Source organism: Mercenaria mercenaria, chromosome 7 (genome assembly GCF_021730395.1).
Source record: "Mercenaria mercenaria strain notata chromosome 7, MADL_Memer_1, whole genome shotgun sequence".
NCBI lineage: Eukaryota > Metazoa > Mollusca > Bivalvia > Venerida > Veneridae > Mercenaria > Mercenaria mercenaria.
The window spans coordinates 13,511,708-13,536,586 of record NC_069367.1 but is presented as its reverse complement, the minus strand read 5'-3'; the positions used below and the strand labels follow the sequence as shown (position 1 = coordinate 13,536,586).

At 35.7% G+C, this 24,879-nt stretch overlaps 1 protein-coding gene across 3 annotated transcripts in view; it reads right to left on the bottom strand.

The window, feature by feature from the left end:
- LOC128558437 (calpain-5-like) overlaps positions 1 to 21,066 on the bottom strand; it is a 48,542-nt gene extending 27,476 nt beyond the window's left edge. The window contains exons 1-2 of one of the 3 annotated variants that reach the window (XM_053547599.1): positions 20,996 to 21,066; positions 92 to 263 (exon numbers count right to left, since the gene is read on the bottom strand). In XM_053547599.1, the coding sequence (XP_053403574.1) occupies positions 92 to 262 (171 nt within the window). In that variant the 5' untranslated portion in view covers position 263; positions 20,996 to 21,066. Of the gene's footprint in view, positions 1 to 91; positions 264 to 12,640; positions 12,665 to 13,055; positions 13,176 to 20,995 lie in introns of those variants that run through there. The other 2 variants (XM_053547600.1, XM_053547598.1) reach the window with 2 other exon arrangements.
- Between the last annotated feature and the right edge of the window lie 3,813 nt (positions 21,067 to 24,879).

Below are 24,879 nucleotides of genomic sequence, written 5' to 3'. Positions count from 1 at the left end.
CAGTGTGCATTTTGTGCACTTCTTGAGAATTATGCATTAAACAAGCCTCCATACACGTTCTCAGACCTTTATTTTACAATCAGATATTTACCCCTGGTCTTTTCCATACAATATCTGATGGTGCCGCACGGCTGTAGTACAGAGATCTGCCACTCGCTGGGAATGTTGGGTCACAAAATAATACTCCTTTCTTTATACAGTTACTCTTCAGATCTTTGTACTTCTGCCCCTTGAAAGGCACTGTGTCGTCAAACAAACCCATTCTGAAACAAACAAACAAAAAACATTTTTCTCTCTCTGTTTTGCCATTATACAAATCCTGTATGCTTTCTTCATAGGAGATAACTCCTGAAGCTATTCAGATTTGATATAATTATGTCCCTTGCTATATATAATACTGTCATTCTTTTTTTCAAGCCAAACTGAGAGACTTACAAGTAACATTATAATTAGTGTTTTTACCGACATCACAACCTGCAAATTAACCCTGTTGTACTCCAGTGTCAGCCTTGATTCTTCATTAATTAAGTATGAAACTTAGATGTGTGTCTATAGGACACTGGCGCCCCCTTCCCAATTCCTGTAACTGTACATGGTTTCATGACTCTAAGTGAAATATTTTAAAGACAGCTGCAACACAAACTTTTAAGCATTTAATCTGCATTTCTAAATAAGTCAAGGACCACAACTCTGGTCCGGGTGAAATCTCCAACAAAACATCAAGTTTTTAACTTCACAAAGTGAATAATAGTCCAGACCTATAATATTTCATAATCCTAGGTCAAATACTTTTAGAAATATGTGTGACACAAATTTTTTTGCCCTTTTAACACATACTTTTTACTAAGTCAAGGGCTGTAACTCTGCTGTAGCTGTGTGAAATTCAAATTACAACACCAGATGCACAAGGAACTTCTCATGATGAACCACAAATTATCCCAAAACCTTTCCTCTAATGGTAAACTTCCTAGGAAATATTTCCCACACCCTGGAAAATTGACCCAACCCTTTATCAGTCCCAACGGTTAATTATTTTCAACAGTTCACATAATTAAGGCAGTGTCACTTATAATGTAAGAAACCAATATTTTTTACCTTAGGCCTAAGATTTGATTTAGTTCTTGGCAGTGTGTATCAACAAAGAATTTCTGTATCATTAAACATCAGTATCACAATTCCTACATCAGCTTTTCTTACAGCTGTCTGCCAATCTGTTCTCTACAGACAGAATATATTCTGTTTTCTTTATAAATCAAACACAACCATCATTAGCCATACAGTTTTCCATGCTAACTGTTCAAATGAATGTTATTTCAAAAGTATCGGGGAACAATGATTATTATCATTCTGTTCTTAAACCTTCGACTCAATGCTTTATATCAAATGAATTCCTGGAACTATCAGAAACAACAAGTTCTTAAGATTTACCAAGATTGATAATAATTAATTAAGCAAACTGTGATGCTCATTTTGCAAAATGAAGTTTTTATAATGCATGTATTAACTTTACAGCACTAAGAAGTAAGATTATCGCAATATTCAAAACATGACACATATAATTATTTCACCACTCCTTATATACGTAGGCTTATACATAAGTTTGTGCTTCTGAAACACTATAAAATTGGCTGATAGGTTGAAATCAAATCCTGAAAAAAGGAAAACTGCAAGTTTATTTCAGATGTGACAGTCATGAAATAAAGCGACATTAGTATTCAGAAAAAGTTTTTTTTGTATAAAATAAGTTAAAAAATTGTGACCCTATAGTGTTAACAAGGTTTTTCTTATATTTGACCTAGTGATCAAAGTGACTTTTAAAAGTTAAACAGTTGACGATAATGGACAACAACGGACAACGACGACAAATGGCACACACAGGGCTGTCAAAATATAACGAAAAACAACCACAGTGACTGCATGCAAACTCTGTGTGTGTGTCACACACCATGCCGATCAAATGACAACGATATGATTACAATAATTTGGATAACTACTAAAGATCAGTTTTTATAACTTCTCCCCTATATACCCTATTAAGCCTGTAATTATTTTGTTCATAGAAGATAACTTGGATCCCTAAGCTATTAAAATTCTATTTTATTACCTCCCTTCTCACCCCAAAACAGAATGAAACAAGAGCTGTCGGAGGACAGCAACGCTCGACTATTCAACAGCCTTGTCAACTGAATGAATACAAAAGTTGAAAAAGGGGCATAATTTTGTAAAATGCAAAGTAGAGGTATTGAACCTCTGTACTGCATGTCATATCATGACAGTGAACAAGTGTGTGAAGTTTCAATCCTTTCCAATTTGTGGATACTGAGATACCAGCTTACATACAAAAACTTCACAAAAAACTGCTAAGTCAAAGGGGCATAATTTTGTAAAAATGCCAAGTAGAGTTATGGGACCTTCACAGTGCATGTTAGATCATGACAGTGAACAAGTGTGTGAAGTTTCAATCCATTCTAATTAGTGGATACTGAGATATCAGATTACATACAAAAATTTAACCAAAAACTGCTAAGTCGAAAAAGGGGCATAATTTTGAAAAAAAAGAGAGTAGAGTTATGGGACTTGCTTAGTGCATGTCAGATCATGATAGTGAACAAGTATGTGAAGTTTCAATCCATTCCCATTAGTAAGTACTGAGATACCAGCTTACATACAAAACCTTAACCAAAAATTTCTAAGTCGAAAAAGGGGCATAATTTTGTAAAAAAGCAAAATAGAGTTATGGAACCTGTGCAATGTAGATCAGTTCATCACAGTGAATAAGTGTGTGAAGTTTCAATCCATTCCCACAAGTGGTTACTGAGTTACAAGCTTACATACAAAACCTTAACCAAAAATTTCTAAGTCGAAAAAGGGGCATAATTTTGTAAAAAAGCAAAATAGAGTTATGGAACCTGTGCAATGTAAGTCAGTTTGTCACAGTGAATAAGTGTGTGAAGTTTCAATCCATTCCCACAAGTGGTTACTGAGATACCAGCTTACATACAAAACCTTAACCAAAATCGGGACGCGGACGCGGACGCGGACGCGGACGCCGACGCCGACGCATGGGCGAGTGCAATAGCTCACTATTCTATGAATAGTCGAGCTAAAAATAAAAAAATCATGAATATCTATTTTTAAATTAGAAAGAAAAAAGATTATTTTAGTCCACAGACTACAAATGATTCATTAAGTGTGTTTTTAAAAGAATCAGATATGCACCAAGAATCAAGTAATATTTCACCAACAGCCTTTAATTACCAACTACAGAAAGCCACACAGGCATGTTTTATTCCTATCTAAATCAAAATCTTCAAACACTCATGACTAGCATGTATAAACATTTCGTCTCTATTTTATGATTATTTACTTTTCTCAAGAAAATATTTAAGCTGTAAAATATGTTTTTCTCCAGTTGTTTTGATGATACTTTACCTAAATGCTAATAAGACAAAATGACTTTAAAGTCTTTATATAATTATCCAGTCTTAAAAGTATTATTATTATTATTTTTTTTTTTTTGCAGTGGGCTGACTTTTATTTTTACATCAGAGTATGAAAATTTGAGTTACATTTTGAGTCTAAATAACAATTTTATCTTTTGTTCTTTGAATTTCACTTATATTTGGCAACCAACCTTCCGTCCAGTATCAATCTAACTCATTTCTCTAAAAGTACATTTCCCAAGTTCAACAAAGGTGAGAGGTGGAGTACTCTGCACAGAGGTGAATAGCTCTACAATCAAATGACAACTTTTTCATATTGGTCAGAGGCTGAGGACCCTGCAATTAAATGACAACTTCACAACTTGGGTCGGAGGTGAATGTCCCTGCAAGTAAACAACATCTTCTCCACATGTGTCAGAAGCTGAGGACTCTGTAGGTAAATGACAACTTCTCCACATGTGTCAGAAGCTGAGGACTCTGCAAGTAAATGACAACTTCTCCACATGTGTCAGAAGCTGAGGACTCTGCAAGTAAATGACAACTTCTCCACATGTGTCAGAAGCTGAGGACTCTGCAAGTAAATGACAACTTCTCCACATGTGTCAGAAGCTGAGGACTCTGCAAGTAAATGACAACTTCTGAACATTGCTTAGAGATGAATGACTGCAAGTAAATGAAAACTTCTCCACATGTGTCAGAGGTGAATAATTCTGACTTTAAAGGACAACTTCTCAACATGGGTCAGATTTGTAGGACTCTACAATTAAATGATAACTTCTCCACATGGGTCAGAAGTGGCTGAGCTGTACATGGGTCAGATGTGGACAGCTTGCCAAATAAATGAAAACTTCTCCACATGGATCCGAGGTGGAGAGCTGTGCAAGTAAATGAAAATGTATCCACAAGAGTCAGAGAGAAAGTTTTTAGAAAAGAAAATGACACTTTCTGAGAACAAGTCAGAGGTGGAGAACTCTGTACTAGTAAAAGAAAACTTTTCCAATTGGTTTGAGTAAAGGACAATTTTTCCACAGGGGTAAGAAGTGGAGAATTTACCCATTAAATGACAATTTCTCCACAAGGTTCAGAAGTGAAGAACTCTGCAAGTAAATGACAAATTCTCCACAGGAGTCAGAATTGGAGGAACTGGAAGTTAATGACAACTTCCCCACAAGGGAGAGGTGGTGGAAAGAAGGTTGCAATCCTATTTTGTATGATAACTTAATTTACTTATCAAAATTTAGCACACTAGTGAATTTCTAATTTAATTTCAACACAAACAAGACCTAGTTTACAGCAGATAAAAGGTGTGCCAGTCATGAGTAGGCAGTAATCAGTAATATATCTTGGAATTTAACAGTTTACTTTCCATTTATCACAGACTTGTAGACATAATCAGTTCCCAATAATTGACAGCTTGCAGGGAGAGTTATGGCAAAAATCAAGACTTTCTGACTCACACTTAATATCAAAGAGCCATTTTTTGTCAAAATTTAGGTTTGGCCTATCTAGGCCTAGACAATAACATAGGTATGTTTCCGGTGGCCAGACCAACCATAAAGTTTGACTGCTAACCACATTTCTTTTGTAGGGCCGCAAATAAAACAAGTAATTTTGCACAATTTTTTGTACCAAGATGGAATTGTTACAAAAGTTATTGTCTTGAATCCTTTCTTTTGGTGTTAACCCTTACCTGCTAAATTTCTATAATGAACTTGTCCATCTTTCAATTTGGACAGTACCATTAACTGTTAAAAAAACAAGAGCTGTCGGCGGACAGCAAGTTGCCAACGCTCGACTATTCAACAGCCTTGTTGACTGAATGAATAAGAAAGTCGAAAAAGGGGTATAATTTAAAAAAAGCAAAATAGGGTTATGGAACCTGCATAGTGCTTATCAGCTCATGACAGTGGACAAGTGTGTGAAGTTTCAATCCATTCCCATTAGTGGGTACTGAGATACCAGCTTACATATAAGAATTTAACCCAAAACTCCTAAGTTTAAAAAGGGGCATAATTTTGTAAAATGCAAAGTTGAGTTATTGACCCTTTGCACTGTATGTCATATCATGACAGTGAACAAGTGTGTGAAGTTTCAATCCTTTCCCATTAGTGGATACTGAGATACCAGCTTACATACAAAAACTTAACCAAAAATTTCTATGTTGAAAAAGGGGCATAATTTTGTAAAACAGCAAAATAAAGTTATGGGACCAGAGTGCTTTGTGCATGTCAGATCATGACAGTGAACAAGTGTGTGAAGTTTCCACGGTGGCGATACCCTGGGTATGCAGGGGTGCAAAATGGCGGCGGAATCTCTCGATTCAGGTAACATTTTTCATTATTACTGTCTTAATACTTAACCAATTTTAACGAATTAAAGACGAGTGCCCGCTCATAAGAATACTACACCCTCGGCTATAAAGCTTAGGCTCCTGAGTTTTGTTGTTTTTGTGAAAAGTGCAACGGCGCATTCTGATGGAAAAAATGCAACTGCTATGTAGGGGGGCATTTTTATGAAAATGACTAAACCAACTATCCCCGTGTGTTTCGAAAAACGGCTTGTAGGGCGGAACCGGGCTTGACATGTTCCAAAGCTGCTGTAGAACTTTATCAAGTGAAATCGCCAGTTTTCAGCAATTCCGGGCGATTGAAAGGAAATGCTATGTGGGGGAGGTGTTTTCATTACGTTATGTGGGGGTGATTTTGACATGTGGGGGTGACTCAAGTTAACTGGCTGCTAAAGACACGCAATAATACGGACAAATAAAGCCAGCGAAAAATACTTTTAACTGTTAGGGCATATTATATGTCAGTATATATTGTGATGATGTCCGTCCGTTCGTCTTTGCATGTTTCTTCTCATACATCGTTGGCACTAGAAACTTGAAACTTGATCACGATTCTATGGCATTTGGAGAGTACATTTTCATACGACACCTAGATATAAAGCTATAGGTGTCATAAGGGGCCTGGATCTATTATATCAAATTTGGCCATAACTTGTTCTAAATTAGTACTTTACCAATTTGGCTAATAATCAAATAACAACCTTGTTGACAAGATGTTCAATTATATTTTTTAATATTTGACCTTTACCTATATTTGACTTTTCACCTTTACTTTTAAAGTCGGAACATAGTCATTTTGATGTCCATCTGATATTTGACATCTACTGTTTAAACGCTAAAAACAGTTATTTTGCTGAAATGTTTTTTATTACTTCACACATTTGACTCATATTCACAAATACCAATTCTTGTGACAATGTGTTCACTTTGATGTATTTAAGTGTGACAATGTCCTTCATTTTACTTTGATTTTTGCGTTTAAAAATCGGAAATAATTAAATTCCCCATAACCTTTGTCAGATTTTATAACCAACTTGGCTGTAATGTAAACTGAACAATCCATGCAACAAAAAAGCGGCGTATATACGCGATGGTATCATTTGACAAATTCTAGTGATTTATTGTAGTCTTCCTTTAAACACATTGTAGCTACGGACGAAAACACATATTACTTTAGGCAAGTCAATAAAACTACAAAATTACCAATAGTAAGTCATTTATTGTAATGTTACATAGTCAATACTATAATATCAAAAGTTGTAATCGCTTTACATTTCCAAATGAATGCAATTCTGTTTCAGTATTGCTATTATACGACAAAGATTGTCTTTATTTAATGAAGAAAACGCTTCACGATCTCGTTTACCACCGGTGCAAATGTCATGTGAGATAGTAAAATTTAATTTGAAATACAAATGCTGTTTCAGTAAGACTTACCCCGACGTATATTACTGAAAACATATTATATCTCCGTTGCCGCTGTTGGATTTTTTACGAATTTTGCGACCGGGTTTATATCAGTTGATCGGCTGCATCTTCACAACCAGGAACAGCGGTGGTAACATTCGTAAAAACTCTTTTAAAGAAATTGGAAAAAATATTAAAGGTGGCATTAGAAATTGTATTGTACTGAAATATAGGCATGACAGTTGAAACTTAAAATATTCTATGGTTCTAAGTGGTTAACCAGTTGTCTAAATAACGATTTTAAACATATTCGATATCGCTATCTTCTGCCGTTCGAACAAAATTTTGATGGGTCAAACTCGTTCACATACACAGGCTAAATTTCAAATATACAACAATTCGGTTTGAAATATCATGCTACGATTTTGACTTTCACTATATATTTCTACTAACACGTTCTTCTTCGTTTTTTTTTCAAAGTTAAAACAGTTAATCAGAAAAACATTGCTGTCACGGCACTCGAAGCATCAAAAACAAAACAAAAAATATTTGGTAGATGGGGCATGGAGTAGGCTATAAGTATACGAGAAAACTAAAAAAAACAAGATGTGTTTTTGAAGCACAATGCCCCCATATGAAGCTGGAAAAAGAGCTATGTGCTTGACGTGTAAATGTGTCAAAACGAAGACCAAGGTCAAATGTTTATTTACCAATGTAATGGGCATGTACATTGTACAATGAATGGGATGTGTGAATATGGAAGGATTTCATAAAGAAATGAAAAAGTAATGGTAAAACTTAAGAAATTTTGTGTTTGGCCTCGAAAAAGTTATCTTGAATGCCGAGTTCATACTTTTAAGCGAGGAGAAGCATGTATGAGTTTCAAATATATATATTACCTGCAACGGATGCGAAGAATATTATATTGGCCAAACTGGCGATAAATTAAGAACAAGAAGAACTATCCACGCACAACAAATACGAGACCCTTCAACTAGACAAATTCCACTAAGTAATCATATAGATATTTGCAGTAATAAAAATCCAAAGTTTCAAATGTTCCCATTTTTTAAAATGAAAGTAGATAATACTTCAGCTAGGTTAGCGAAAGAAAATTATTTTATAAAATGCTTTAAACCAAAACTTAACAGCCTACAGTAACAGTTATATTCTAAATAATTAAATAACAACGTTTATTACGCCCCTTTGGGAAAATAACGTCAGAATTACGTCCCTTTATATTGACGTCGCGTCATTACCATAGTAACGTCACGTTACATTGTATGTACACTGATGAGCCGATAGGCGAAACTAGTTTGTATTTTTATAATTAAATAGTGTTGGAAAGGCATGTGAAGTCATTTTATTTATTTGATATATATATATATATATATATATATATATATATATATATATATATATATATATATATATATATATATATATATATATCAAGAAATGAATCATTCATTAGCATTAATTTGATAAATAGGAAAATTGCTAAGTGTCTTACCGTGAAAAAGTTATCCTGAAGGTCATTGTAACATGTCTATATATATATCAATGTAAAGGTAATATGACAATGAGTAAAGAATGTGAGTTTCAAAGACATCAATTAAGAAATGAATTATTTATATGATATGTTTACGTTTGAAGACAGAGCCTGAGAGAGAGCAACAAAAATATTGTCCCTGATGTAACGGATACGGGGATAAAAACACAGGGAATATTATCAAAATACAAGTACGAATCTGAACGGACGGAGTTGACAGTCTGTTCCAGAGATATGTACCTAAATGTGTCCGTAGAAGGCATTTATATGTTAACTTCACATCCACCTTGAAAATGAAAAATTCTTGAAAAGGTTTTTTTCCACTGAGATAATTTCTTTCCATATTATATATACTTTATATATCAAATGATCATATCACTGCGAGCCTCTAGCAGCCTAGCAGCCAGTTCAGTCACCCCCACATGTCAAAAGCACCCCCACATAACATAATGAAAACACCTCCCCCACATAGCATTTCTTTTCAATCGCCCTGAATTGCTGAAAACTGGTGATTTCACTTGCTAAAGTTCTACAACAGCTTTGGAACATGTCAAACTCGGTTCCGCCCTACAAGCCGTTTTTCGAAACACACGGGGATAGTTGGTTTAGTCATTTTCATAAAAATGCCCCCCTACATAGCAGTTGCATTTTTTTCCATCAGAATGCGCCGTTGCACTTTCCACAAAAACTACGAAACTCAGGAGCCCAAGCTTTATAGCCGAGGGTGTAGTATTCTTATGAGCGGGCACTCGTCTTTATTTCGTTAAAATTGGTTAAGTATTAAGACAGTTATAATGAAAAATGTTACCTGAATCGAGAGATTCCGCCGCCATCTTGCACCCCTGCATACCCAGGGTATCGCCACCGTGGTTTCAATCCATTCCAATTAGTGAGTACTGAGATACCAGCTTACATACAAAACCTTAACCAAAAAATTCTAAGTCGAAAAAGGGGCATAATTTTGTAAAAAAGCAAAATAGAGTTATGGAACCTGTGCAATGTAAGTCAGTTTATCACAGTGAATAAGTGTGTGAAGTTTCAATCCATTCCCACAAGTGGTTACTGAGATACCAGCTTACATACAAAACCTTAACCAAAAAATTTTAAGTCGAAAAAGGGGCATAATTTTGTAAAAAAGCAAAATAGAGTTATGGAACCTGTACAATGTAAGTCAGTTTATCACAATGAATAAGTGTGTGAAGTTTCAATCCATTCCCACAAGTGGTTGCTGAGATACCAGCTTACATACAAAAACTTAACCAAATCGGGATGCGGACGCCGATGCGGACGCCGAAGCATAGGCGGGTCCAATAGCTCTACTATTCTATGAATAGTCGAGCTAAAAATACTGACTGATGTGCAGGCTGATCATGATCTACACTGGTTGCAAAGGCAGAATCAATCGTGTCCAGCATGGTAAGGGCATGTAATAATAGAGATTTTTAAATATTCTCTGTGCACCTTTTGGCTCTTGTTTTTATTATCTGTTTTATTAAGCTTTTATATCAAAAAGATACTGTTCATCAAGATTTAATTACAATAAGAGACAAACTAGAACTGATGTGTGCCAATAGGAGACTTCATGGTGCCCCCATTTACCATCATTCTATGGTGATATGATGCTTGTTGACATAATCAAGGCTATTACCTTTGGGCAGTGTTGGTAGTGCTGGTTGTGGAGCTATGGGTAATACAAATTTAAATAGCATCAAGAACCACAGGATAAAAGAAACTGGAAGTAAAAAAAAATGTTTGGTGTGGGGAGTGGGGGTGAGGATTGGGGTCAGCAAATCCCAAATATATCCTGAGATGTCTAGTTTCACATGCTGAATAACGTTCCTACACAGAACAAAACTTTTCTAAAATAATGTTCAAAATAGGCTTTCAGGCCATTTATGCATATTTTTAACTCAGTCAAGGCCCATAACTCTAGTTGTGACATGACCTTTCACTCCCAAAGTCTGACAATGACCTTTGTAATAGGCACCCGAGGTCTGCCCACATTATGTACTCCCTGTCTTATTAAGATAAACAATTACAATGTGCAATACATAAGAAAGGTTGTTCCCTCCATGTCAAATTTATATAATCATAGTTTACACACAATTAGAGACATTATACAAGTATATCGAACAGCTATTTTGACGACTATGTATTACATTGTATTGAATTAACTGATCTGCAAGAAAACGAAACTTTATACACTTAAAAAAAAAGGTAGTTTGAAAGGCTTCAAAGTACACAGATCTACTGATAATTTTGTTTTTATACATTCATTATAAAACTGTATTTGGAAAAATACCTTAATTAGCGAATGAGAACACTGCAAATCCTGCACTTTTTCGCCACATTAGTTATTCAAACAAATTTATATAGATTGATAAAACTTAATATCTCTGAAATTTTGTAGAAACTCATCATTTAACATGAAAATCTATGGTATCTGAACAGAAACAAAAACAAAATTTTCATTTTTTAATACAATTTCTTTAAATATTTAAAAACATGAACATTCATCACAGAAGCACTTGGCTTATCAGGATGGCTCATTTTATGATCTTTTACAGTTGCCATCCTTAGATATCTTCTGGTTTTATCTCAATTTCATTTAGAAAATATTTGCAGGGTTTTGATTTTTTGTTACCTTGTATTGCTGCCATGTCTCACTATATTATAGTGAATCAGCAATGTTGTCTTAGAGGGGTACATTAGAGCTCTTGTTTTTGTTGAATTCTGTAATGTTAGGCAATGTTGCATAATGATCTAAAACATGCAATAAACTATACAGGATACCTAGAAACAGCTATTGTAGATGATACCAGCACTCAGGTAGTACATTAACCAAACGTTTCAATGCTATGACCTAGTGACCTAGTTTTCATTGTACAGCTCGTTTAAATGGGTCAAGCGTGTTGTTGTACTTATAAAATAGACTGGCCGGGTTTATACACTGGTCAGGGCTACGATATATTGTGTTGTATTTGCAATCGAAATATTTCTGTAAAAAATGCTTCTTCCTCGTCCATTTGGATCCGTCCATGTTTATAAACACGTTTGTTTATTTTATGGACTGTAGTTGATTGAGTGATTTGATAAATACAATAAAGATTGGATATAAAATTTGGCCTCTAATACTTAACTACAATAATTTGACCTTTAAAGACCTAGTGTCTGGCCTGAGCTGACCTTAACCTTAATTTCAAAGGGTAGAAGGATAGAAAATGGGGCTTCTGGGGTGTTAACAAGGTTTCTTTATGATCTAGTGACCTAGTTTCTAAACCTAGATGACCAATCATTAAAAAAAATATTTTGACTAGGTTTCATGAAGACCAGGGTAAAACATGACATCTGGAGTATTGAAAAAAAATCTAAACTTTAACCTACTGACCCAGTTTTTTACATAAAACGTCACAGTTACAAATATATCCTAGATTTAATGCAGAAAAAATTCATCGTTGACAACAGATGACAGAAAACACATGCATCCAGACACAGAGTGATTGCAACAGCTCAACTTGATCATCATTTTGTATTCAGGTGAGCTAAAAAGTCAGGAAAACAACTAACTAATACAGTCTAGCTACAAATCTTTTTTTTTTTATGTCATCAGCTACTTTAGTTGTACAACATTATGTGACAATAGTATGCAGCATTATATCAATAGTATTACAATCAGTCTCGACAGTTGTGTCTAACTGAAACAATCCATAGATATTGACTTCCCACTATTAAAATTTTTACAATGTTGAAAAAGTAACATTATGCCTATATATATAACAATTTGGAATAGTTAATTTTTATAAGAGTTGACTCTTATACATTGATAGTTAACCTTTAAGCGACTTGACACTTGCATATTAATAGTTAATCTTTAAAAGACTTGAAACTTACATATTTCACTGCCTTTTTTTCCCTGGAATTGGAATTATTCAAAATACTTAACGTCCTTTCAGGTAGTAAAGTCACTGCTTTGTTGCCAACTCCCAAAATCAAAATGATATCTTATTTATAAATTAAAGAATATGACTTACGAGTCATGTCATATCAAAATGTACCACCTGAGTAAATTCACATTTTTTCTTTTAACCGATTTATAAAAATAAAACTTTCCTTTTCATAAAAGAAACCATATTGCATGTCTGTATTTTGTGTGACTAACATATTTTGAAAAAGATTTGTGAGTTTTATAAAAATACTCATAAAAAATGACAACAAAATCTAAATCTTTAAAAAAACAAAAAGAAAGAAAGAAAAAAATTCTGTCACATATCCAAGGAAACTATTATATCTACACAACATATCTCACCTGAATCAGTAAGTCCTCTCACTGAGACTGATTGCAAGCTTCTATCTGCATTTGACTGGCAAGTTTCTCTCAGACTCTGATCTCAGTAGTATTACCTAGACACAAATTCCTGGTTACAAATTATTTCTGACAGGGCTAATTCAATGCTGGGATACTTACTGACTTATATTTCATTTTTAATGACATGTTTATGCCTACATCATAAAGACGCCTCAGAATGTAAGGATTAAGAATTGTTTTTTTTTTGGAAGGGGCATGTGTCAGAAAGAACAAAATTTTCAAATTACAGTAATAATTATTATAAATGACTTAATAATTAGTGCTTTACCAGGAGCAGCTCCTTTTTTTAGATTTAGGAGGAACTGGGACAGGGCCCATTAGAAAGTGAAAATCTTGTCTTAATGACTAAAATAGGAGAAAAATTCAATCAAGATATAGTAGTACTTTTCATTATTTAATTAATAAATACTTTAAAAGAACAAGAACTGTCACTAATGGTGACAAATGCCCCCGCATCACCTTGACCTTTGACCTGGTGACCCCAAAGTCAGTAGGGGTGGTGTACTCAATAAGTACTATCAACATGTGAAGTTTGAAGGTCCTGGGTAAAGGGGTTCACATGTAAATTGCCTTCATGCAAAAAGTTAACATTGGCCCCTGTGACCTTGACCTTTGACCTGGTGACCCCAAAATCAGTAGGGTAGGTGTACTCAATAAGTACTATCAGCATGTGAAGTTTGAAGGTTCTGGATGCAGTGGTTCGCGAGTAAAGTGCCTTCATGCAAAAAGTTAACGTTGGCCCCTGTGACCTTGACCTTTCACCTGGTGACCCCAAAGTCAGTAGGGGTGGTGTACTCCATAAGTACTATCAGCATGTGAAGTTTGAAGGTCCTGGGTGCAGTGGTTCGCAAGTAAAAGGCCTTCATGCAAAAAGTTAAAGTTGGCCCCTGTGACCTTGACCTTTGACCTGGTGACCCCAATGTCAGTAGGGGTGGTATACTCAATAAGTACTATCAGCATGTGAAGTTTGAAGGTCCTGGGTGCAGTGGTTCGCGAGTAAAGTGCCTTCATGCAAAAAGTTAACGTTGTGACTAACGAACTAACTAACGAACGAACGGATGGACAGTTGAAAACTAATATGCCTCCCTTCGGGGGCATAAAAATGTGTTTTTAATAAATGACACTTTTGAGTTTTGGTTGGAATATTAAAAAATAATGGAGGGGAATTTTTGTCAAAAGTGCGGGTCCTGAGAAAGACATACCTTTTGGAGAAGAGAAATTGGTACCAAATTTTGCACCAGAAGTGACCGGAAAAAGAACACTGACTAGTCACTTAATTACACATTCTAGAGAAAATGCCCTGGAAAGTCCTAATCTTGTTAATTTATCTGATACAGTCATATTTGAATTTTAATATTTTATCCGTGCAGTCTGATCATGATCTGCACTGTTGGCCATTCAGTCAGTATCTTTTTGGTATGCACCTCGTTTAACAGTTAATGGTTCTGTCCAAACTGAAAGATGGAAAAGGTCATTATAGAAATTTAGCAGGGTAAGGGTTAAATTTTTAACAGATGGTAATATTGAACTACTGTCACTGTGCCATGAACCCAATATAAAATTTCTCTCAGCCTAACCAAGAAATATCTAAGAAATATCAACAGGAAGATTATGCAGTTATAAGGATAATCATCTTCCCCTATTTCATTATCTGCATTACAAGATGCAGCATGAAAATAAACCCACAGCCTTTCACATGTATAGAGTACATTTTGTACTGCAAGTTATATAATATCTGCACCTGCCATTTAACATCTACTCACCTATTAGGTGCTTTAAGCAGTGTTCTTCACAAAGTAAATACTGTAACAAGAGCTGTCCTAAGACAGCGTGCTCAACTTTTCTCAGTGCTTGACTCTGAATTAGAGCTTTGCCAGTAAAAAGAAAATCCAAGTTAAAAAGGGACATAACTCTGTCAAAATTCAAATCAGAGTTATGGGAATTGTGTCTCCTGGTGTAGACTTTGATAGTAAATAAATATTATGAGTTTCAAGTCAAAAGCTTTAATAGTAACAGAGATATTTGACTTTATCAAAAAAATTAACAAAAAAATCTAAGTTAAAAAGGGACATAATTCTGTCAAAATTCAAATCAGAGTTATTGGGATTGTTTCTCCTTGTGTAGACTTTGATGGTAAACAAGTATTTTAAGTTTCAAGTCAAAAGCTTTGATAGTAACAGAGATATTTGACTTTATCAAAAACTTTTACCAAAAATTCTAATTTAAAAAGGGGCATAATTCTGTCAAAATTCAAACCAGAGTTATGTGAACTGTGTCTCCTGATGTAGATTTTGATAGTAAATAATTATTTTGAGTTTCAAGTCAAAAGCTTTAATAGTAACAGAGGTATTTGACTTTATCAAAAAATTTAACCAACGGCAACGCCGATGCCGGGGCGAGTACAATAGTTTACCTTTTCTTCGAAAAGTCGGGCTAAAAAAGGTGCATTTAATAAGGGGCTTAATTCCTTTTTTTATTTTTTGTAAATAAGGGGGAAGTAGGGGATAAATTCATGCAGGGGAATATGGTTATTTGATAAAATAAATAAAATAGGTCTGAGAAATTTTTTTTATCAGAAAACTGTATTAAAAGAGGGCCAAACTGGATCTAAGTTGCTCACCTGATATTACAAAGTACAACATAAATAAATAAATGTGAGTCAACAGCCTCTGTCCAAGTTTCGTTGGTAAATACCGGTATCGCAAAGTTTTGTTAACCCTGAGCCTGCTAAATTTCTAAAATGGACTGGTCTATCATTCAAATTGGGCAGTACCATTTATTATTCCAAGGGGTTTCACTGAAAATTTACTGACTGAATAGCGAACAGCGCAGACCATGATCAGCCTGCACAGATGTGCAGGTTAAAGGTTTAGTGCACCAAAGTAACTCATCTGAGGAGGGAGCCAGAAAATACTGTTACATTAATTTTAAGACTTGAAACTCGTTACACTTTGAAACCTAATAAAAGAAGTTCCCACATGTGTTTTACTGTCAGAAGGCATATGACTATCGTATAAAGTTTTCAGGGTTCAAATTTAGACAAGCATACAAGCTAAATGCTAGTGGAATTTGAGAATAGCTAGTGGGCTTGGAATGTACTAGCTAATTTCAGCTAGTCAATAATAAACCAAGCAAATGTCTTCAAAGCTTGAATGAAGTTGGTTCTGCAGGTATACATTTTTCTGCATGAAAGGAATGTTATCATTTATGTTTATAAATGCATGATATTTCATTGTTCAACAAAACTCTGATATAATGCATGATTGCAGCTTGCATCAAGTTAACATGGAAGGATTTGACTTTAGCTTGTAAGTGGATAAAAATGGCACTAGCTATTTTAAGCTAATAGATTTTTTTGTGACTGGCTACTTACAGAGATTAATCAGTAGGTTTTGGCCAGTAAATTATTAATAAAGTAATTAAATATTATTGTCTAATATCAGCCGGTATCTTTTCATTTTAGCTAGTGAACAAAAAGGGCACTAGCTAATTTTAGCTAGTAGAAAATGTTGTTAATTTGACCCCTGGTTTTGACATAAAAACACAAGTAAACTGTTACTGTAACAGTCTGGTCAGGATCCATGCTGTTCGCCAACAGTTTCTCCAGTTCCAATAGGCTTTAAAAGCGAACAGCATGGATCCTGACCAGACTGCGCGGATGCGCAGGCTGGTCTGGATCCATGCTGGTCGCAAACCCACTATGTTGGTTTTCTCATGGCGTGGCTCATTTAATTATAATTCTGTCCAGAAATAAACATTTCCTGCTAGAGCGAGTTCTAAATTTTGCACTTGTATGCATCATACATATAACTTTACTTGAATGATTGTAATAGATTAATTATAACATTTTAATTGTTTTTATTGCAAGCAAGCTTTAGAGATAGCAACAAATTAAAATGGCCTGCTTAATCTCCATATCTCGACTCCTTTATAGCTACCAAGTTTCACAAAACAAAAATCTCCAATATAGTTAAAATTATGACAAAACAAGAGGGTCATGATGACCCTGGATCGCTCACCTGAGTAATATCAGCTACATGTTTCAAATGTCAAACTGATGATAAAATATTAAGAAAGTAAGGTCACATTCATGGTCAATGAAATTCAGTTTTCGGTGTGTTAAACTCTGTATGTCATCAAAATTTCAAGGCTGTATCTTAAAAAACAGGAAAATAGGTCAGTAGGTCAAGGTCACAATCAAGTGACATCATATTACTTGGGGTAGTCAGGTATTTATAATTAAACAGTCTTGGAAATAGGATCAGATGATTTTTTAAGTATTTTTTCCTATATAACTCACATGATAAGTAAGTGACCCCAGGGCAGGGCCTCTTTTAATCCCAGGGGCATAATTTGAACAATTTGGTAGAGGACTACTAGACAATGCATCATACCAAATATCAAAAGCCTAGGTCGTATGGTTTCAGACAAGAAGATTTTAAAAGTTTTTTCCTATATAAATCTATATAAAACTTGGGATCCCCAGAGCAGGGCCTCTTCACCCCTGGGGTACAATTTGAACAATTTTGGTTGAGGACAATAAGACAATGCTACAAACCAAATATGAAAGGTCTAAGTGTTGTGGTTTCAGAGAAGAAGATTTTTAAACTTTTTTTCCAATACAAGTATATGTAAAACTTGAGAACCCCGGGCCAGGGCCATTATTGACCCTAGGGGGTTAATTTGAACAATTTTGGTAGAGGACCACTAGATGATGCTCCACACCAGATATGAAAGCTCTAGGCCCTGTGGTTTTGTACAAGAAGATTTTCAAAGTTTTCCCTATATAAGTCTATATTAACCATGTGACCCCCGGGGCGGAGCCATATTTGACCCTAGGGGGATAATTTGAACAATTTTGGTAGAGGACCACTAGATGATGCTACACACCAGATATCAAAACCCTAGGCCCTGTGGTTTTGTACTAGAAGATTTTCAAAGTTTTCCCTATATAAGTCTATATAAACCATGTGACCCCCGGGGCGGAGCCATATTTGACCCTAGGAGGATAATTTGAACAATTTTCGTAGAGAACCACTAGATAATGCTACATACCAGATTTTAAAGCCCTAGGCCCTGTGGTTTTGGACAAGAAGATTTTTAAGGTTTGTCCTTTTGGTTGCCATGGCAACCAGAGTTCTGCACAGAATTCAATTCTTTGAACAATTTGAAACAAATTTCAAACAATTTGGCTCAGGTGAGATAAAAAGTGAAAGAACTTTTTGATATTACAAAAAAAGGCCTTCATATTCTCCATACTGCCCTTTCTGTCTATAAACAACTTTCATGAAAGAAAACTTTGGTACTTTCTGTATCTCAAGATACATCTTTTGGACAGACTAAACAAGGGCTGTGGAAGAAGGCAGCACACCGAATTATGCCTATGGTTGATTTGAAATAGGGCATATCTAAGGAAACCAGAGCTATCACAGATGTGGAAGATGATGTGGGATGACAGTATAAAGGCTTATCATGCCTGTGTTTAAGATGTGGCTGCCACATTTTCTGTTATGAACATAATCTGTAGTATTGCATATATACATATGATAAAAATAGTAACAAATTTACAATTTAAACGTATATGAGCCAATATTAGTTTTCTTGTGAGCTGGTATGCCTGATATCGATATCAGGCACACTTCAGGCCATATCAGGTACACTTCCGGCTGCACAAAACATCCAGATTTGATACTGCCAATGACAAAATGGCAAGTATATATACAAACCTGACATTTATTTTACAACAGAATGCTTAGTAAATTAACATAATTTCGCTAGCTTCCTTTTCTAGTGTTGACAGAAGAAATTATGACCCTAGAATGCATGAATTTAAAACAAAATGTTCAAAAGGAAATGACATCAGTGTCATCAGACAATGCTGACGTTCCCGCGCATAACATGAACATTCAATGACGCTGTGCAACATTAAATTATTTTTGATCTCGTTTTCATTTTAACAGTGTAGTGTGAAACATATGCAATAAAAAGGTTATAAAACAGGGCTGATGTGCCTTGAAGGCTAAAGCCTTCGGGCCAATACCTCGCCTAGTAGGCAAATACCGCCTTAAGGCACACCAACCCTGTATAATAACCTGTAATTAATTTCTTGTTACCTGGTATTCCCTATTTCCAGTTTTTCTCAAATATTTGACAAAGTTTGATTATTGATGAATACAGTAGAAAGATTTATTGAATGTATTCTTTTTTATTACCTCCCTTTATGGCTCTTAACTGTAAATGTTCATGTGCAGTATTAAAAGTAGCACTTTTCTAACCATGCAAGTATGTATTACTAAATCCGGAGATTGTTTATATCATCTATTTGGAAAGTTCTTTTATCTGTTTTTAACACAAATTTATATGGAACATTGCATTTGAGTAACATCCATTTAATAGTTAAACAGCGATAACATGATACATTTACCTGAATTTCTAAGTATAAAAGAGACTTATTTTTGCCAGAGCTACGGACCATGTGTCACAATTATGGTGTGGGCGATGATGTGGAAAAACTGTTTTAAATCTTAATCAAATTCATTTAGTAATAACAGAGATACATATAGAATCATGGAAGTGCATCAAAACTTTAACCTGAAATTACAAATTGATAAAGAAAGTAGCATAATTCATGATATAATCTACCAAACGTTTAAAGTTTGTTATTTTGAAAATGTGTCTATTATTGTACATTAATTTTGTATTAAGAAGACATTTTAACACATTATTGTAATGTGATGCAGGAATAATTGCTGGAGCAAATCAATTTCTGTTGTCTAAAAAAGCATTTACCTCCAAAATAATTTTCAAGTATACTTTTCTTGTCAATGGTAAACATGTATAATGTTCACAACATTAATAATAAAAGTTAATAAAAACTAATTTTTAAGTCAGTCACTCCGACTCATTGTTTAAGTTTAATAACAGTCCATCCACCCTTTCAGACACAATGAAGCATATAAATGCCCAGTAGAGTATAGACTGCGAACATGTCCCTTTTCATGTTTTGTTGCCAAATAGGGATAAAAATTACCTCTCTGCAATTCCCAGAAAGTATTGCCCCGGTGAAACAGAATGAAGCGGCCAACAAGACCTGGACGTACTTAAGTCCAAAGTTTGAGTCTTGATCAATTTTTTTAGTAGAAAATCATTGACTTGTGATGTTGACACTGTGTTTTCATACCACATAATACAGCTTTTACATTCAACGGTGCAACGTGTAATTTCTATTGCATGAATATAAACATCACAGAAAGTAAACATTGAGGGAGACAATTCAAAACCAGTCACCATGTGTTTTGGTGCATGAAACTGACAAAATGTTACAGAAAGGGACAGACATATCCACTGACAGCCAGACAGATGAAGACCACTTGTGTTTTTCTACTAAAAAAATTGATTGTTTTATTTTTTAAAATGCGTGTAACTTGGCATAGTAGGTGTGTGAGCGTGATCTAGGGCCGAAATGAGTGTGACACACGTGTAATGTGTGTGTGTCTTGACAGGTATGAGACACTTCCTTGTTTTAAAATACTTTGGAGTTACCATTGTGAAGTTGTGTTTTGGTGCATGAAACTGACCATGGCCTGCAAAAAGTTACAGAAAGAGACAGACATATCCACTGACAGCCAGACGGATGAAGACCACATCTATGTTCTCCATCAGTTATCTAAAAAAATTGCATTGACAACCAATGCATCTGTTTTAATTCAGTGACAGCAAATAAATATCTGTTGCTTACTCGCGAAAACATGTTACAAATACGTTTAGGAGAAATAAACAACTTAATGTGTCTATGTACAACAACATCAATTTTAAACTATATCAAATCATTGCATTTAAATCAGAAATATTTTGATTCGATTAAAAGATCCCTTTTTTACCTAGATATTTATGCAGGTATTCTTGTTTGTTTACATTTTGTTTGGGTGATGCGACTGTCACGGTTCGTATGATTCAGGGGAATTAACTCTTAAACACTGATCCAGTTAAGATACTCTAAGCTATCTCCCTTTACTCATGTTTATGTGGTGTGAAACTCTGAAGTGTGTTGTTCCGAGTGTGTGAATTAATTAAGTCATTTCGACTCTGGGTACTGTAATATTCTCTAATAGGGTTCTATCATTTTATATTCATATGGAATAGTATGTGTGAGTCCCTGATCCACAGATGTGGTTGAAAGAAACAAATACAAGTGTACTGTTCAACATTTATTCAGAAGACTGATGCTGGCGGGAAATGGTCAAGATCTTGTAGGCATGCACATGTAATGGAATTTTACTGGGTTCTTTGAGAGTTCATGAAACATGATCTCATTACATTTCCCTCTCTTAGAGATATTTAGAATCTTAATTTCTAAATCAAGTAATATTCATTAATTAAGATCTAACAATATTATTAACATAAACATGTTACAGAAATAAAGATATAAATATATAAATGCGTTTATTATTGAAAACTGTTGCTCATGGCTAATTCAAATGTTCTCTCTATGCATTTATTATTTCGGAAGTGTTGCTCATTTATAAATTAATCAAATGTTCTCCGGTGTCAGTTAATCAGCTTCTATTATATCATGTTTAACCATCTAAATCAATGTTCTCCAGTGTCCGTTTTGATCAGATTTTATTTATAACATGTCTAGACATCTTTCCCACGGGAAATGGATGTGACATGCGTAAAACCCCAATCATTTGCGAAATCTGCAAATAATTTTGATGACCATTCTGGACCATTGTCTGTAACCAATTTCTGGCAAATCCCGTATCTAGCCATATGTACTTTGAGTTTTCTGATGACCGTCAAACTTTGCTTATTGGTTAAAAGATCTATTTCAAAAAAAGCGGGAGTAATAATCCGTCGTTATTAAATAGTCTTTGTCATCAAGAGTGAACAAGTCAGCGGCAATGTTTTGCCATGGTCTGTCTGGAATTTCATGTTGTTCAAGGGGTTCTTTCGCATTTGAGTATCTGTGTTTCTGACACACAGAACACTGAGAAAACATAGTCAGAAATTTGTTTGGCCATGCCTGGCCAGAACATGAGTTCTCTTGCTCTTAGAGTGGTTTTTTCCACCCCAAAGTGACCTTGGTGAACTGCCTCTATCAGATGTTTCCTAGCAGTGGCGGGAATAACTATCGTCTGACCTCTGAATATTAGGTCGTCTGCAACGGAAAGTTCGTCCCTGTGATTAAAAAATTCCACTATTTCAGCTTTACAGTCTGCGCGGGAAATTGGCCAACCGTCAATTATTGTTTGTTTTAGGAGCTGCATGTTAACATCGTTTTTTGTGTCGAGCCTTAACGACTCTAGACGGCGGTCAGAGATGTGCAGACCTTTAAGAACTGTGTGAACATGAATGTCAAGGTCATTGTTTTCAAATGTCAGCTTCAGAGGCTGTCTAGACAGAAGGTCGCTAGTGGGAATTTCTTTACCCGGTACAAATTGCACGTCTAAGTCGTATTTGCTTAGTGCCAGTCTCATTCTTTGTAGTCTTGGCGGACATGCACATAGATGTTTTTGCATTATCGCACATAGAGGTTTGTTGTCGCTATGAACGGTGACCTTTCTACCATAAATATACTGGTGAAATCGAGAGCATGAAAATACAATCGCGTTCATCTCTCTTTCGATATTGGCGTATCGGGACTCGGTTTCCGTCAGGGTTTTACTTGCAAATGCTACAGGGCGGCCATTTTGAAGAGGGCGGCGCCACACCCATATAAGGAACTGTCACATTCGAGTATCACCGGCTGTTTAGGGTCAAAATACGCCAGAACAGGACTGTGCGTAATGATGTCTTTCATTTTGTCAAATGACTGAGTCTGTGGTACGTCCCATAAAAACTCAACATCTTTTTTTTAACAATGCTCTCATTGGGCTAGTTACCTCTGCCAAGTTTGGTGCAAATTTCTGCATGTAATTTGCCATACCAAGAATATTTTCTAATTCTCGTCGTGTCTTCGGGACTTCGAGGTTTGCAATAGCCTCGATTTTTGAGGGGTCAGGCTTTAATCCGGTTGACGTGATCAAGTGACCAAAGAACGGTACTTCTGTAACCCCTATCACGCACTTGTCAGGATTGAACTTGACACCTTTTGACCTTGCTCTCTCAAGAGCGTTCTTTAAGTTCAAGTCATGTTCCTCTCTTGATCTACCATACACAAGTATGTCATCTACAATTGCCGTCAGTCCGTCAAGTCCTTCAAATACTTCGTCGATTTTCTGCATGAATATGTCACTTGATGCAGATATACCGTAGGGCAGTCTCAGCCATCGGTATCGCCCGAACACTGTACTAAATGTCGTGAGAAAAGACGATTTCTCGTCGAGCTTTACGGACCAGTAGGCATGTGTAACATCAAGTATACTGAAATACTTTGCGCCGGTAAGTCGTGACGTCACATCGTCAATCGTTCTCATGGGGTAATGTGGACGTTTTATTGCGTCATTAAGATTCTTACTGTCAATACATACCCTCAACTGTCCTGATTTTTTCTCAACTATTACCAGGGAGTTCACAAAATCTGTTGGGACAGTGACCTTTTCTACGATTCCCTCTTTTTCCATGCGATTTAGCTCTTGCTTTAATTTCTCTCTCAGGGCTTCAGGAACTCTTCTAGGGGGGTTGATAACCGGTGTGGCGTCCGGTCTAATATGCAAACTAGCTTCCCCGGGCATGGTCCCCACCCCTTTAAATAGGTCGCCATATAGAGTCATCATTTTGCTCTTGTCTAAGGGTTCACAAGTATCGATAGAGTACGTTAACTTGACCAGACCTAGTGTAAGACATGTGTTTAAACTCAGCAGGGGAACAGAGTTGCTCTCTACAATGTAAACAGCTGATAAACAGCTGACTCCGTTGTGACCTAGATTTAACCTAATCATGCCACGAATTGGCAATGAGTTACCTGTATACGAGGTTAAACCATTATCAGGGGGTTCTAAGGGGTAACTGATTTTAAGTTTTTCAAAATGGCTGACTGGGATTACATCAGCTGAGCTACTGTGTCTATTTTAAATTTCAGTGGGGTCTGGGAGGGGCCTACGGACAAAACTACAAAGGCTTGCTCTGGAGGAGACAAATTTTTCGAAGATGTACAAGTATTTACCATGTCAACAAAGAAGGTATCCTGATCACTATTATCACTCATATTTAATCCGTTTAAATCCAATTCATGCACTGACTTGTTTCTACATACGCGTGCGAAATGATCTTTAAATCCACATTTATTACAAGTAGCGTTTCGAGCTGGACATTGTTCATGTCTTTGGTGTTTATTGTATCCGCAGTAGCTACACTTGGAGTTCGCCGTCGTCGGTGGTTTTCGCCTTGGTTGTTGTTGTCGTCTGCGTTGTGACGGTTGCGTGTCTGGTTTTGAGGGTCTTTTCTTCACTGCGTCGATGTTGTTTGCGTTAATTGCCTTCAGTTGTTCCTGGCAATATTCAAGGTTTTGCATAATTGAAATAGTTTTGTCTAATGTTAATTTCTCTCCTTCGTTTATCAATTTCTCTCTTGCCTTGGCGCTGTTCGTGCCAAAAACGATTCTGTCCCGAATCATTTCATCGTTGTTGTGGAATTGGCACTCTCTTGCACTTATTCGTAGACGGGTTAGAAATGCGTCGAATGAGTCCGATCCTGGACTTCATTGAAAAACTTATACCTGGCAAAAATCGGGTTCAGCTTCGGTTGCACGTAACTTTTGAACCTTTTGTAAAACGTGTTCAGTTTTTTGGCTTCAGCGTTGCTGATAACCCATGTCTGTTTG